Below are 17,500 nucleotides of genomic sequence, written 5' to 3' on the forward strand. Positions count from 1 at the left end.
GGCTGATAGGGTCTTGGCTAAGCTAGCCAATATCACAGCTGAGCTGACCCATAAGGAGTGTAGTGTGTGACTGTGCTCTACTGTGTAATGAATCATATCAAATCAAACTTTATTTCCCACTTGCGCCAAATACAACAAGGGTAGACTTTACCGTGAAATGCTGACTTACAAGCCCTTAACCAACAGTGCAGTTCAAGAAGAAGAAAAAATATTTACCAAGTGGACTAAGATAAAAAGTAATAATAAAAAGTAACACAATAAGAATAACGAGGCTATATACAGGGGGCACCGGTACCTAGTCAGTGTGCAGGGGTACAGGCTAGTTGAGGTAATCTGTACATGTAGGTGGGGGCAAATTGTCTATGCATAGATAACAAACAAACAGCGAGTAGCAGCAGTATACAAGAGGGGGGTCAATGTAAATTGTCTGGTGACGATTTTTATGAATTGTTCAGCAGTCTAATGGCTTGGGGGTAGAAGCTGTTGAGGAGACTTTTGGTTCTAGACTTGACGCTCCGGTACCGCTTGCTGTGCGGTAGCAGATAAAACAGTGGGTTACTTGGGTGACTGGTGTCTTTTATGGGCTTTCCTCTGACACGCCTAGTATATAGGTCCTGGATGGCAGGGAGCTTGGTCCCAGTGATGTACTGGGCCGTACGCACTACCCTCTGTAGCGCCTTGTGGACACTAAGGAACTTGAAACTCTCAACCCGCTCCACGACAGTCCCGTCGATGTTAATGGGGGCCTGTTCAGCCCGCCTTTTCCCGTAGTTCAGCTCCTTTGTCATGTGTTATAGCATTTTGGGTTGTGCCAGCGGTGTGTTGTAATTTGCAGATAGGCCCAGTGGGTAGAGGTGTTTTATAGCATAGAGATAGTGGGTAGTGATGTGCTGTTAATGTAGATAGAGTATTGTAGACAGCAGTTTGTGGTTTTGTGGGGTTAGTAGTTAGCGGGGAGGTAAATGTCATGCTGTGAGGTACTGTAGGCAGAGCCCTCTGTCTCTCTGCTCTGTCCCCCCCTAACATAATCATTTCAATATAAACAATTTAGGGCATGTTTAAATCCCAGGCGTCTGATAAACAGCCTTTCATCTGCGCTGACAGACGAGACGGTTCCCTCGCTCCGCGATGACAGACGCGCCAATGGAAGGAGGCGTTTTTATCACAGGGCTCTCCTGCGGACGGAGGGAGAGACGGAGGGAAGAGAGGGAGAGGCGGAAGGAGAGAGGGAAAAGAAAAGTGATTTTGTGAACAGTTTCCAGATGTTTGATTAGAAGGTGCATGTCGGGGGGTGGATGAGTTGTGTGTATGTGTGTGTGTGTGTTTACACATTTTCATTGTGTGTGAGTGTGAGTGAGTGAGTGAGTGAGTGAGTGAGTGAGTGAGTGAGTGAGTGAGTGAGTGAGTGAGTGAGTGAGTGTGGTTGGTTGGTTGGTGCAGGGAGACTGAGTTGCTCAGTTGTACAGTGTGTGTATGGACATGTCTTCACTGGCCTGCATTCCACTCCCCAGTACCAGCGAACGCCTGAACACACACACACACACACACACACACACACACACACACACACACACACACACACACACACACACACACACACACACACACACACACACACACATCCTGTAATCCAGTCAAAGAGCCATTACTGTAGTCCCTTAACACAGACAAGGAGAATCCAGCTGATAGGCTACAAGCTCGTTGGGTTATAAGGGGACATACTTTATGTGGCTCAGCTAATCTCAGTAAATGAACTGTATCATAGTCAGCAACACCTTTGATTCTCACCCTCACCTTCCCACCTACCACTCCCACTAGCTTTATTGTCATAGCTTCACTATCACTTTGTGCCCTCAAGAGGCTGGAAGCTACTGTACGGAGTCGCTTCCCCATAAACCCCCACTCGTCCAGACAGAAAGCCTCCAGAATGTGCCAACGCTCTCAACAGCCCACGGTATTAACATGTCAGGCCCAGTAATCTCCACAATAACACTCCTATCTCCATCACCTTACATGACTCTGGCCCAGCTCCGGCCCTCAACCGTTCCGGCTCTCCCTCCGTCAGTCCGGCGTCGGCCCTGCCTGCTGTTTTATTTTACTGTTGTGTTGCTCTTTACAGGAGTTGCTCTTGGCCCAGATGCGGCCCATAGAGCCTCTGTTATTAGACGGAGGAGAGTCTTTAGGGACAAAGCAAACAGAGTGGGCTGTTTAAGTCCTCTGATAAATACCCGGGCCGGCTCTGGCCTGGGCCGCCCGTCGTCTCCCACATTAGCAGCCTGCGGTGGTCACACTGAGGTAAACGTTGCTTTTTATGAACAGTAGATCCCCCTTCTCCCGTCCCCAAATTATTTGGACAGGTTCAGGTTTCCTCAAATGAATTGCTTTTTACTGTAAATATTTTGTAAAACTACACAGTTTTCCCGAGGTGCGTACCAAGGCTACGCGAGCGCTCAGAGATAAGCCTGCAGCAGCAGTCAAAGAGCTTCCACATTCCTCATCTCTCTCTCACTCTCACTCTCTCTCCAATGGTTTTTTATCCCCGATGACTGCAGTTTATGTTACAATACAAACGTTCTTTCTTCTTTTCTTTCTTTCTGTCTTTCTTTCTGTCTTGTTTGCTGCCTCCCTCTTTCCGTTCTCTATCTCCTATCTTTGTCTTTTGAGAGGACTTTTATCGACTCACAAGCATCTTATGCAACAATGACCTTCCAATTGATCCCTCTGTTCTACTTACTGTATTGAGGTCAAGGGCCAGAGGTCAACGTTCAGCCATATTCTCATTACCGGCCAATTATTTATCCTACACTGTTGTCATTTCAATCGATCCAAATCGTCTGTTGAACCCTAACCCCCCATCACAAGGCTTTTTTATTTTCAATTTTTTTTATTTCACCTTTATTTAACCAGGTAGGCAAGTTGAGAACAAGTTCTCATTTACAATTGCGACCTGGCCAAGATAAAGCAAAGCAGTTCGACACATACAACGACACAGAGTTACACATGGAGTAAAAACAAACATACAGTCAATAATACAGTAGAAACAAGTCTATATACAATGTGAGCAAATTAGGTGAGAAGGGAGGTAAAGGCAAAAAAGGCCATGGTGGCAAAGTAAATACAATATAGCAAGTAAAACACTGGAATGGTAGTTTTGCAATGGAAGAATGTGCAAAGTAGAAATAAAAATAATGGGGTGCAAAGGAGCAAAATAAATAAATACATTTAATACAGTTGGGAAAGAGGTAGTTGTTTGGGCTAAATTATAGGTGGGCTATGTACAAGTGCAGTAATCTGTGAGCTGCTCTGACAGTTGGTGCTTAAAGCTAGTGAGGGAGATAAGTGTTTCCAGTTTCAGAGATTTTTGTAGTTCGTTCCAGTCATTGGCAGCAGAGAACTGGAAGGAGAGGCGGCCAAAGAAATAATTGGTTTTGGAGGTGACTAGAGAGATATACCTGCTGGAGCGTGTGCTACAGGTGGGAGATGCTATGGTGACCAGCGAGCTGAGATAAGGGGGGACTTTACCTAGCAGGGTCTTGTAGGTTAAATAAAAATGAACTTAGCAGTAACACTGTGTTCTGTTCTCATATCTCATATAGTGTTGGATTTCTCACTGCAAACACAGATCCTAGTGCTGCCTTGGGCCCACAACCTCCTATCCTAAGAGGAGCAAGGAGCAGTAAGCCAGTGCGTTTGTTTCTCTTAGCCCAGGTGGATGTTAGCCCTTCCCATTTGGCCCTCAGCCTTCCCAGCAGCAGCAGTGTCCCCAGCCAGTCGGTCAGTCATTCAGCCAGTCAGTCAGACAGTTATCCAGTCAGGCAGTTAACCAGTCAGTCAGTTAACCAGCCAGTTAGTCAGCCAGCCAGTAGACAATAAGCCAGTCAGTCAGTCAGCCAGTAGACAGTCAGCCAGTACTCAGTCAGCCAGTAGAAAGTCAGCCAGTAGACAGCCAGTCAGTCAGTTAGACAGTAGCCAGCCAGTCATCCAGTAGATTGTCAGTACCCAGTCAGCCAGCCAACCAACGAACTAGTCAGTCAGTCATACATCCAGTCAGCCAGCCGGTCAATCAGCCAGCCAGTAGACAGTTAGCCAGTCAGCCCGCCAGCCAGTAGACAGTCAACCAGCCAGTCAGTCAACAAGCCATTCAGGCAGATGGCTGTAAGAAGATGGTAATGAGCTGCTATTGGTGGGTTATCTTTAGGGAGCAGCAGGGCTCAGAATGGACCTATTGATCGCAGATGAAGCAGGGTATCGATCGAACCGGTGGTAAATGTCAAACAGGGATGGGAGATTGATGAAAGATGGGTGTGGGTGTTTGTCTGTCTGTGTGCGTGCGTGCGTGCGTGTGTGTGTGTATGCGTTGACAGATGACACCCCTGTTCTCACACCCAGACACTTAGAGAGATTCAAATGATTGAGAACGGAAGAGAGATGGAGATGGGAACAAAAAGAGATAAATGAGAGGCAGATACAAGAGATAAGGGGAGAGTGAGAGATAGATGAGTGGACATAGAGAGTGGAAGATTGAATGAGTGAGAGAGTGAGGACTGAGAAGGTTGGAACATAAGACATCCCCATTCCTTCTCCGCTCCGTTCGTTGCTCTCATTTCCTTTCCATCCCTCTTTCCCTCCCCAGGTCTCCCCTACCACCTCTCCCCTCCCTGAGTGAGGTCCTCATTATGGTACATCATATGTAGGAGAACCTTAATGAGCTATGCCGTCGTTAATAGAGGCCTAACTACCATCTGGCCCCTGGCAGCCCAGATGTGTGTGCAATGCAATCACAGAGGTGCTCTCTCAATTCAATTTCAATTCTAGGGCTTTATTGGAATGGGAAACATATGTTAACATTGCCAAAGCAAGTGAAGTAGATTATAAACAAAAGTGAAATAAACAATAATTTAAAAAACAGTCAAAATTACACTCACAGAAGTTCCAAAATAATAAAGTAATTTCAAATGTCATATTATGTCTATATATAGTGTTGTAACGATGTGCAAATAGTTAAAAAAAATATATAAAAATGGAAAATAAATAAATATTGTACTTACAATGGGGTTTGTTCTTCACTGGTTGCCCTTTTCTTGTGGCAACAGGTCACAAATCTTACTACTGTGATGGCACACTGTGGGATTTCACCCAGTAGATATGGGAGTTTTTCAAAATTGGGTTTGTTTCGTATTCTTTGTGGATCTGTGTAATCTGAGGGAAATATGTGTCTCTAATATGGCCATACATTGGGCAGGAGGTTAGGAATTGCAGCTCAGTTTCCACCTAATTTTGTGGGCAGTGAGCACATAGCCTATCTTCTCTTGGGAGCCAGATCTGCCTATGGCAGTCTTTCTCAACAGCAAGGCTATGCAGCAAGGCTGTACATAGTCAAAGCTTTCTTAAGTTTGGGTCATTCACAGTAGCCAGGTATTCTGCCACTGTGTACTCTCTGTTTAGGGCCAAATAGCATTCTAGTTTTTTTTTTTTTTTTTGTTGTTAATTCTTTCCATTGTGTCAAGTAATTATATTTTTGTTTTCTCAAGATTTGGTTGGGTCTAATTGTGTTGCTGTCCTGGGGTTCTGTGGGGTATGTTTGTGAACATCCCCACAGGGGACTCTTCTCCAGGTTCATTCATTCTGTAGGTGATGGCTTTGTTATGGAAGGTTTGGGAATCGCTTCCTTTTCGGTGGTTGTAGTATTTAATGGCTCTTTTCTGGATTTTGATAATTAGCGGGTATCGGCCTAATTCTGCTCTGCATGCATTATTTGGTGTTCTACGCTGTACACGGAGGATATTTTTGCAGAATTCTGCATGCAGAGTCTCAATTTGGTGTTTGTCCCATTTTGTGAAATCTTGGTTGGTGAGCGGACCCCAGACCTCACAACCATAAAGGGCGATGGGCTCTATGACTGATTCAATCATTTTTAGCAAGATCCTAATTGGTATGTTGAATTTTATGTTCCTTTTGATGGCATAGAATGCCCTTTTTGTAAGTCGCTCTGGATAAGAGCGTCTGCTAAATGACTTAAATGTAAAATGTTAAATGTCTCTCAGATCGTTCACAGCTTTGTGGAAGTTACCTGTGGCGCTGATGTTTAGGCCGAGGTATGTATAGTTTATTGTGTGCTCTAGGTCAACCGTGTCTAAATGGAATTTGTATTTGTGGTCCTGGAGTCTGGACCTTTTTTGGAACACCATTATTTTGGTCTTACTGAGATTTACTGTCAGGGCCCAGGTCTGGTAGAATCTGTGAAGAATATAGGTGCTGCTGTAGGCCCTCCTTGGTTGGGGACAGAAGCACCAGATCATCAGCAAACAGTACACATTTGACTTCAGATTCTGGTAGGGTGAGGCCGGGTGCTGCAGACTTTTCTAGTGCCCACGCCAATTCGTTGATATATATGTTGAAGAGGGTGGGGCTTAAGCTGCATCCCTGTCTCACCCCACGGCCCTGTGGGAAGAAATGTGTGTGTTTTTTGCCAATGTTAACCGCACACTTGTTGTTTGTGTACATGGATTATATAATGTCGTATGTTTTACCCCCAACAACCACTTTCCATCAATTTGTATAGCAGACCCTCATGCCAAATTGAATCGAATGCTTTTTTGAAATCAACAAAGCATGAGAAGACTTTGCCTTTGTTTTGGTTTGTTTGGTTGTCAATTAGGGTGTGCAGGGTGAATACATGGTCTGTTGTATGGTAATTTGGTAAAAAATACTATTTGACATTTGCTCAGTACATAGTTTTCATTGAGGAAATGTACGAGTCTGCTGTTAATGATAATGCAGAGGATTTTCCCACGGTTGCTGTTGACGCACATGTTTCTCCTCTCTCTCTCTCTCTCTCTCTCTCTCTCTCTCTCTCTCTCTCTCTCTTTCTTTCTCTCTTTCTCTCTCTCACACACTTTTTCTATATCTCCCTCTCACACACACACAGACATACACACTCCCTCTCTCATTTACACACACAATTTCTCTCTCACACGCAGTGTTTTATAATTTCAAGATGTGTCGATGCTTAATGTTTTTATTTAAGATTGAAGCTTATTTAAGGGCTATTACAGGTAAAATTATATAGGACATTATTGGGCTCAGGCTTCCACAGAGTGGCCATTAAGTGTGGGGAAATGTGGTGGCTATGCTATGCTATGCCAGTGGTTATGGCTGCCAGACTTACTGAATAATTAGGGATCTTTGTCTGTGTTGGGGAAGTTTGGGCTGGGTAGGTTGGGGGAGATATTGTTATACCTTCTGTAGACTTGTCTGGGATGGTGGGCAATTGGCACCTGAGGGACGGCGGGGGAGGTGTGTGTGTGTGTGTGTGTGTGTGTGAGAGAGAGATGTGGAGCGAGAGAGGGGGTACACTCTTAGAAAAAAGGGTTCCAAAAGGGTTCTTCGGCTGTCCCCATAGGATAATCCTTTTGGGTTCCATGTAGAACCCTCGGTTGTAGATAGCACCTTTTTTTTCTAAGAATGTAGAGAAAGAGAGAGCGAATGTGTGTGAGAGAGAGAGAAGATCCCCTCTAGGGAGAAAGGTAGCCATCCTTTCTGTAGAGATGAGATCTGCTGTCGGCATGCCAAGGAAACGGAACTGGGAAATAGCCATGATTGATTTAAAAGAGAGACAAGAGGAAGAAATTATCAGAAAGTGGAGGAGATAGAAAAGGGGAGCAGAGAGGACAGAACAGAAAGAGGTCTTCTCTCTAAGAAAGCAATCATCAAAAAGCAAATGATGATGGAGGAGAGGAGAGAAAGAAAGCAAGTGAATCTGTCAGTGTTGAGAGCTCAGCTTTTGATGAGGTCATTGCTTGAGAGCTCAGCTTTTGATGAGATCATTGCTTGAGAGCACCGCTTTTGGTGAGGTCATTGCTTGAGAGCGCAGCTTTTGATGAGGTCGTTGCTTGAGAGCTCAGCTTTTGATGAGGTCATTGCTTGAGAACTCAGCTTTTGATGAGGTCATTGCTTGAGAGCACAACTGTCAATGAGATCGTCTGTTCAGAGGGTCAGCCGTGAGCCAGTACTAAGATGAGCGTCCTTACCTCCAGAGTCTGAGGAAAGTTTGATGTAGGACAATCCCCTTAAAGGCTGTGGACAGTTGAACATGTATTTAACTAGGCAAGTCAGTTAACAGCAAATTCTTGTTCCCCGAGTGGGTTAACTGCAGAACGATAGATTTTTACTTTGTCAGCTCCGGGATTTAATCCAGCAACCTTTCGGTTACTGGTCCAACTCTCTAACCACTAGGCTACCTGGCTCCTCAAAATATTTACTGTCTCTGATTGTAGTTGTAGTATATATGCAACTAGGAAGGCCCTCAAATCAGTCTATGGAATTCCACTGTACAGTGAGGTTACACTGCACTTCAGCCTTGATGGAGAGGTTCCCTTATATCAGGATACATTGTTATAGGAGAACACAGGCCCTGTCGTCTGAGGACTATTTTATTCTGATATTCTTTTGTATCACTCAACTGTATATATTTGTCTGACTTTATCTGGCTTGGCTCATTGCACAGTGTACTGGCTATTAAAGGTAACAATGGAGACATGCAGTATCTGACTGCGCTTTCCCCACTGACTTCCCTTCTCCTCCTGTTTTTCTCTACCTCTTTCCATCTACCCTCTCTTTTTCTTCCACTCACCTCTCCCTCCTCTCCTACTCTCCTCCTCCCCTCCACTCCTCTCTTAGATGAGTCTTCCCTGTGGTGTCTTGCTTGGCTGACTCTCTGACTCAAAGGCTTAGGTGTTAATCCCCAGCCGTTTTCATCACTTAGAGCACCAATCAAAACGGGCTTAGCCCGTGTAATCTGCCATGCTATTGTCCTCTTCCTCCTCCCTCCACTCTTCCACTTTCCTCTTCTTTTATTTCCCTTTCTCCCTCCTCCTCTTAATACTCCCTCCCTCATTTACTTTCTCTTCCGTCTCTTCCTCCTCCCTCTACCCTTCGACTTTACTCTTCTTTTATTTCCCCTTCTCCCTCCTCCTCCATCCCTCCTTTACTTTCTTTTCCGTCTCTTCCTCCTCCCTCTACCCTTCCACTTTCCTCTTCTTTTATTTCCCTTTCTCCCTCCTCCTCTTAATACTCCCTCCCTCCTTTACTTTCTTTTCCGTCTCTTCCTCCTCCCTCTACCCTTCCACTTTCCTCTTCTTTTATTTCCCTTTCTCCCTCCTCCTCTTAATACTCCCTCCCTACTTTACTTTCTCTTCCGTCTCTTCCTCCTCCCTCTACCCTTCCTCCTCCCTCTACCCTTCCACTTTCCTCTACCCTTCCTCCTCCCTCTACCCTTCCACTTTCCTCTACCCTTCCTCCTCCCTCTACCCTTCCACTTTCCTCTACCCTTCCTCCTCCCTCTACCCTTTCACTTTCCTCTACCCTTCCTCCTCCCTCTACCCTTCCACTTTCCTATACCTTTCCTCCTCCCTCTACCCTTCCACTTTCCTCTACCCTTCCTCCTCCCTCTACCCTTCCACTTTCCTCTACCCTTCCTCCTCCCTCTACCCTTCCACTTTCCTCTACCCTTCCTCCTCCCTCTACCCTTCCACTTTCCTCTACCCTTCCTCCTCCCTCTACCCTTTCACTTTCCTGTACCCTTCCTCCTCCCTCTACCCTTCCACTTTCCTATACCTTTCCTCCTCCCTCTACCCTTCCACTTTCCTCTACCCTTCCTCCTCCCTCTACCCTTCCACTTTCCTCTACCCTTCCTCCTCCCTCTACCCTTCCACTTTCCTCTACCCTTCCTCCTCCCCCTACCCTTCCACTTTCCTCTACCCTTCCTCCTCCCCTACCCTTCCACTTTCCTCTACCCTTCCTCCTCCCTCTACCCTTCCACTTTCCTCTACCCTTCCTCCTCCCTCTACCCTTCCACCTCCCTCTACCCTTCCTCCTCCCTCTACCCTTCCACTTTCCTCTACCCTTCCTCCTCCCTCTACCCTTCCACTTTCCTCTACCCTTCCTCCTCCCTCTACCCGTCCACCTCCCTCTACCCTTCCACTTTCCTCCTTTCTTCCCCTTACCTTTCTCCCCATCCACTACATCTACCTTCTACCTCCTCCACTTTCTTTTCCGTCTCTTCCTCGTCCTCTTTCCTTTCCTCCCTTGTTGAGTGTGGCATTGCGAGTCCTCTCAGGAGGGAAATATACCCAGTGACTCTCTCCAGGGTTCGGCTGAGGGCACATATTTAGAAAGAGGAAGGGGTGAGGAGAGAGAAGGGATGGGGTTAGGGGGGGATGCAGCGTGACATCAGATCCCACCAGGCTGGAGGGTTGGCACTGCATGCACAGCCCCAGGGGATCCGGCTCGCTTATTATTCCTGGTCTACGTTTCTGGATCGTCTCACACACCTGGGCCTTTATTCCACAGGGATTCAGGAAGACCTAGTCACATGGGCAGGAGGTGGGGGGAGGAGAGGTAGATGGAAGTTGAGAAAGTCCATCAAACCCCTGGATGGGGTGAGCCTTTAGGGGTGAGGAGGGAGGGGTGGGTTCAATTATGTATTCATTCAACACCCCTCCCCCCTCGCTCTCTCTTTCTCTTTCTCTCTCTCGTTCTCTCTCTCTTTCTCTCACTCTCTCTTTCTCTCTCTCTCTCTCTCTCTCTCTCTCTCTCTCTCTCTCTCTCTCTCTCTCTCTCTCTCTCTCTCTCTCTGTCTCTAAGTCCTTGCATGGTGGTCTAGACAGTGTTGTGTACGGCAGTAGCAGCAGGCTGTTCCATTAGTTCCAGGTAAAGAGCGTGTCGTAGGATCAGACAGCAGAGGCTAGTGGAGGATCCCTCTCAACAAGCCCCCTGAGCCTGTACCATGCTGTCTGCTGTCGAGCGCCGTGAAGCTACCATTGCACTTAATACCATCACACACACACACAAGTGCACACAAACGCAAGAGCGTCCACACACATGCTCGCACACGTATACACACCCACTGCCTGGCGCACACACACACACACACACACACACACACACACACACACACACACACACACACACACACACACACACACACACACACACACACACACACACACACACACATGCCAAGAGGAAGAGAAAGAGAGAGAGAGAGAAAGAAATCAATAGAATAATGAAACCGCATAAAGAAATGGTCTGGCAGCAGAAAAGAAACCACCGGTGAATGAAACTTCAGTCATTTTATCGGAGATCTGAAGGAATGAAAAGAAAGAGGGAATGAATAAGAGAATGAAAGAGGCAGGTGAGGCCTTCAGGGAACAGCGATGGGACTCCCACAGGTTTGTTTGCTCTGGGATAATATCTTCCCCGTGTTGTGACAATATGTTTGTGACTGATGCCGGCTGCCCCACACCGACACCCAGGCACTGCGGTTAGGACTTGTTGTGTGGATGGAAACCTACTTTACCACCACAACGCAGCACGGCCCGTGTTCATGTTGTCTTTCAGGCCTGCCAACTCCTGGCTTCTTCCTGCTAGCACAAATAAGAGCATTGGGAAAACCCCCACTTCTCTCTGACTCCCCTCTCTCACCCTTACTCTCACCCCACCTGCCCCCCCATTCCATAAAGACTCTTACAGAGGCTTAGAATAGATTTCCAAGGCATTAGTGAAGCCTTTTATTGGCCTGTTGTCTGCCAATTTGGAGATCTCCATCCCAGCATGGCAGTGGCTGTGTGGGAGAGACTGCTAAAGGAGAACACTTTAGCACGGCATAGTTATGTGCTGTGTGTGTGTCTGTCTGTGTCTGTGTCTGTGTCTGTGTCTGTGTGTGTGTCTGTGTCTGTGTCTGTGTGTGTGTGTAAAAACTCTGTTCTCTTTGACCAGTATTGCCTATTGCCTTAGTGTACCTGTGACCTAATGCTCCGTCTCTTCCCCCCCATCCCTCTCTCCATACAGACATAGATGAATGCCAAGAGGCATTCAATAACGGCGGCTGTGACCATTTCTGCAAAAACACGGTGGGCTCCTTTGAGTGCAGCTGCCAGAAGGGCCACAAGCTCCTCACTGACGAGCGCACCTGCCAGGGTGAGCTGCCCGCCCGACTGACGGCTGTCATACACTCCTGTCTGATGACCGATGACGTCACAGTGCCTTAAGACGGCCACCTTCGGAACCAGTGCCGCCACAGTGTCACGGAATAGGGACCGCAGGAATGGATATACTAGAATATGCAGTCGGCCTAGTAGTTTCTATCGTAAATCTCTACGGTAGTAACTCAGTCATGTGCTTTATGTTCAGAGCAGGATCATACATAGAATCAAAACAGGGGTTGGCCTACAAATCATTCACCTGGAATGACATGCACAGATAGGCTTGTTAGTACAATGAACTTGACATCCTTCAGTGGGTGCAATATACTGTCAGTTGTTTTAAGGCATTCTGCTTCTCTCTTCATATCTAATCCCTGGTTGTGTTTGGAGGACAAATGCAGATTCCTCTATACAAGTCACAGCAAGAGAGACAGGAGAGGCACACATCACAAATTATTTTATGAACAGCAACACCCTGCAGTGTTTTTGTCCCCGAACCAAAAACACCAAACAACTCTATCCCAGTGAGTGTGTGTGTGTGTCATATTAAACACCAAACAACTCTATCCCAGTGTGTGTGAGTGTGTGTGTGTGTGTGTGTGTGTGTGTGTGTGTGTGTCATATTAAACACCAAACAACTCTATCCCAGTGTGTGTGAGTGTGTGTGTGTGTGTCATATTAAACACCAAACAACTCTATCCCAGTGAGTGTCTGTGTATGTGTGTGTCATATTAAACACCAAACAACTCTATCCCAGTGTGTGTGAGTGTGTGTGTGTGTGTCATATTAAACACCAAACAACTCTATCCCAGTGAGTGTCTGTGTATGTGTGTGTCATATTAAACACCAAACAACTCTATCCCAGTGTGTGTGTGTGTGTGTGTGTGTGTCATATTAAACACCAAACAACTCTATCCCAGTGAGTGTCTGTGTATGTGTGTGTCATATTAAACACCAAACAACTCTATCCCAGTGTGTGTGTGTGTGTGTGTGTGTCATATTAAACACCAAACAACTCTATCCCAGTGTGTGTGTGTGTGTGTCATATTAAACACCAAACAACTCTATCCCAGTGTGTGTGAGTGTGTGTGTGTGTCATATTAAACACCAAACAACTCTATCCCAGTGAGTGTCTGTGTATGTGTGTGTCATATTAAACACCAAACAACTCTATCCCAGTGTGTGTGTGTGTGTGTGTCATATTAAACACCAAACAACTCTATCCCAGTGTGTGTGAGTGTGTGTGTGTCATATTAAACACCAAACAACTCTATCCCAGTGTGTGTGTGTGTGTGTGTCATATTAAACACCAAACAACTCTATCCCAGTGTGTGTGTGTGTGTGTGTCATATTAAACACCAAACAACTCTATCCCAGTGTGTGTGTGTCATATTAAACATCAACACTGTCATATTAAACACAAAAAGAACTGCCAACAAACAGTTTACACAACTCCATACACGCCAATAACACACTCAACTTGGGTGTGTGCTGATGGGAGGAACACACACACTGACACGCTCCTTCCACCCATCGGCTTTACCTGACTGTAAAACTAAGCTTCCAGTCTCCAAAAACACGTGTTGTTCCATCTGCTAACAAGTGGTATTTTTGTTCCAATTTTTATTTTTAACTTGTATTTATTTAATGTTTTAATTCTTTCCATGCTGGTAAGCTCTTCCAGGGAAAATATCTCCTGGTAATACGTGTCGGAGAAGAGCTACAGCTATGCCAGGTTCCTCCGGAGAGAGCAAGTGGAGGGGGAGACAGATACAGAGAGAGAGAGTCTTTAGACTTACCCCTATGCCTGTACAAGGGCAGGGGTGATGGAGAATGGGGCAATAATCACCAGGGACAATAAGACTCCCACAAGGCAGCTGTATTCAAACAATACAGTCGAGGTCAAGCGAACGAAGGGAACTTTAGCTTATGCAAACACAGTATGCTTATTAATAGACAGGCCACGTTGTTTGGTGTTTTAACAAACGGGGACACTAACCTTGGGTGTGTTACACCCGACCCCACAAACCGACTGACACCTGCACATCAGCCAACACCAACAACTGGCACCTCTCGGTGAAATGAGATTATACAGCTGCGCCTCTCTCAAGTCGTTCCAGTGCTGCGTGGTGGCTGGGGCTGTGGTCTGATGCTAGTTTCATTAATCAGGTAGGTTAGTCAAACCGTAGCCCGTCATATAGACAGTTTCCTGGAGAACTGTAGCAAATCAGCCCAGGAGCCAACAGAAGCCAGGCCTCAACAACTTCCTCCTCGTGACAAACTTTATCACAACACAGCGTATTTTTAGCCTCTGTAAATCTCCGCAGCCCAGATGACTTGGTCTTGAAATAGCCCAGGTGAGTTGGAGACGCTGGACTGAAGTAATGCTGTTGCTACTGTCAGCCACCCACATATGTCATTACATCTTTCTCACTCAAATAAAACAAAACGATTATAAACCCAAAACCAGGGCCTGTAGGCGTGCTTTGGCCTTTTAAGTCTGAATGAATATGTTTATATTGATAGGGGGGGACCTGATCCTAGATCAGCCCCTGGTCCTGATCACAGTGAGTTGGTCTGATCTATCCCAGGCCTGGGGTGGAGGGCTTGACTGAAGCACTGAATTGGATCTTTAAGTCTCACCTGAGAAGACCTCTTGGGGTTGTTTAGTGAGCAGAGCTCTGCTTTGTTTTTCACTCCTCTGTTTGTTAACAATGAACTCCAGTCTGACTAATGGACTGGTCTTATTAGCCGCGGCTGAATAATGGGTGTTTGTGTGGAGAAGAGTCGCAGCGAGTAATATCTATGACTCATATATCAGCTTGTTGGTTCCTCAAGAGGAAGGAAGCAAACATGCTCTCTGCTACAACCAAGGAAGATGGCTTAATGGTCAGGGTTTGTGTATTGCGCGTGTGTGTATGTGTTTATGTGTGTGAATCTTGAGCAACCAACCTGACACACACACACACCCAGTAACCCTGTCACTGTTTAGACTCCCACCCACATAACCAGGCTGAATGTACACTGTTATTCCAGAACATTTTGAAATGCTCCTGCAGTGTCCAGTCCTCCAACCACCACACACACACACACATCCACTGTCTCACCACTGACAGTTCACAGTTCAGATGTATTGTACTTTTAGTGTAAATTCCTCTTCACAGCTTCTAGCACTCTAAACAAAAGACAGTTCATACAACTCCCCATAGTGAAACTCAATGCATTCAATATCCAGTATACAAATCAAATCCAATTGTATTTGTCACATACGCCGAATACAACAGGTGTAGTAGACCTTGAAACCGTGAAATGCTTACTTACAAGCCCATAACCAACAATGCAGTTCAAGAAATAGAGTTCAAAGAAAATATTGATTAAATAAACTAAAGTTTAAAAAAATCGAATCAATCAAAAGGTAACACAAGAAATGTACTTAACAATAACGAGACTAAATACAGGGGGTACCAGTACTGAGTCAATGTGGAGGCTATATACAGGGGGTACCAGTACTGAGTCAATGTGGAGGCTATATACAGGGGGTACCAGTACTGAGTCAATGTGGAGGCTATATACAGGGGGTACCAGTACAGAGTCAATGTGGAGGCTATATACAGGGGGTACCGGTACATAGTCAATGTGGAGGCTATATACAGGGGGTACCAGTACTGAGTCAATGTGGAGGCTATATACAGAGGGTACCAGTACTGAGTCAATGTGGAGGCTATATACAGGGGGTACCAGTACTGAGTCAATGTGGAGCCTATATACTGAGGGTACCAGTACTGAGTCAACATGGAGGCTATATACAGGGGGTACCAGTACTGAGTCAATGTGGAGGCTATATACAGGGGGTACCGGAACAGAGTCAATGTGGAGCCTATATACTGAGGGTACCAGTACTGAGTCAACATGGAGGCTATATACAGGGGGTACCAGTACTGAGTCAATGTGGAGGCTATATACTGAGGGTACCAGTACTGAGTCAACATGGAGGCTATATACAGGGGGTACCAGTACTGAGTCAATGTGGAGGCTATATACAGGGGGCACCAGTACTGAGTCAACATGGAGGCTATATTCAGGGGGTACCAGTACTGAGTCAATGTGGAGGCTATATACAGGGGGTACCAGTACTGAGTCAACGTGGAGGCTATATACAGGGGGTACCAGTACTGAGTCAATGTGGAGGCTATATTCAGGGGGTACCAGTACCGAGTCAATGTGGAGGCTATATACTGGGGGTACCAGTACTGAGTCAATGTGGAGGCTATATACAGGGGGTACCAGTACAGAGTCAATGTGGAGGCTATATACAGGGGGTACCAGTACTGAGTCAACGTGGAGGCTATATACAGGGGGTACCAGTACTGAGTCAATGTGGAGGCTATATTCAGGGGGTACCAGTACCGAGTCAATGTGGAGGCTATATACTGAGAGTACCAGTACTGAGTCAATGTGGAGGCTATATACAGGGGGTACCAGTACAGAGTCAATGTGGAGGCTATATACAGGGGGTACCGGAACAGAGTCAATGTGGAGGCTATAGACAGAGGGTACCAGTACTGAGTCAACGTGGAGGCTATATACAGAGGGTACCAGTACTGAGTCAACGTGGAGGCTATATACAGAGGGTACCAGTACTGAGTCAACGTGGAGGCTATATACAGAGGGTACCAGTACTGAGTCAATGTGGAGGCTATATACAGAGGGTACCAGTACTGAGTCAACGTGGAGGCTATATACAGAGGGTACCAGTACTGAGTCAACGTGGAGGCTATATACAGAGGGTACCAGTACTGAGTCAATGTGGAGGCTATATACAGAGGGTACCAGTACTGAGTCAACGTGGAGGCTATATACAGGGGTACCAGTACTGAGTCAATGTGGAGGCTATAGACAGGGGGTACCAGTACTGAGTCAATGTGGAGGCTATATACAGAGGGTACCAGTACTGAGTCAACGTGGAGGCTATATACAGGGGGTACCAGTACTGAGTCAATGTGGAGGCTATAGACAGGGGGTACCGGAACAGAGTCAATGTGTGGGGGTACAGGTTAGTCGAGGTCATTTGTAAAGTGACTATGCATGGATAATAAACAGTGAGAAGCAGCAGTGTAAGAACAAGGGGGATCAATGTAAATAGTCCAGCTGGCCATTTCATTAGTTTAGTTGTTCAGCAGGCTTGGGAGTAGAAGCTGTTAAAGAGCTTTTTGGACCTAGACTCGGCGCTCCGGTACCGTTTGTCGTGTGGTAGCAGAGAGAACAGTCTATGACTTGGGTGACTGGAGTCTTTGACAATCTTTTGGACCTTCCTCTGACACCGCCTATTATATAGGTCCTGGATGGCAGGAAGCTTGGCCCCAGTGATGTACTGGGCCGTACGCACTACCCTCTGTAGCGCCTTACGGTCAGATGCCGAGCAGTTGCCATACCAGGCGGTGATGCAACTGGTCAGGATGCCCTGTACTGAGAACATGGTTAACTCTGTCCTATCTTTAGCATGTTTCATATAGACA

General features: G+C 46.2%; 1 protein-coding gene across 5 annotated transcripts in view; it reads left to right on the top strand.

The window, feature by feature from the left end:
- LOC118392563 (signal peptide, CUB and EGF-like domain-containing protein 1) overlaps positions 1-17,500 on the top strand; it is a 139,904-nt gene that overhangs the window by 109,006 nt on the left and 13,398 nt on the right. For all 5 annotated transcript variants that reach the window (XM_052460200.1, XM_052460201.1, XM_052460202.1 and 2 more), the window contains one exon: positions 11,851-11,979. In XM_052460200.1, the coding sequence (XP_052316160.1) occupies positions 11,851-11,979 (129 nt within the window). The remainder of the gene's footprint in view (positions 1-11,850; positions 11,980-17,500) is intronic.

Source organism: Oncorhynchus keta, chromosome 13 (assembly GCF_023373465.1).
Source record: "Oncorhynchus keta strain PuntledgeMale-10-30-2019 chromosome 13, Oket_V2, whole genome shotgun sequence".
Classification (NCBI taxonomy): domain Eukaryota; kingdom Metazoa; phylum Chordata; class Actinopteri; order Salmoniformes; family Salmonidae; genus Oncorhynchus; species Oncorhynchus keta.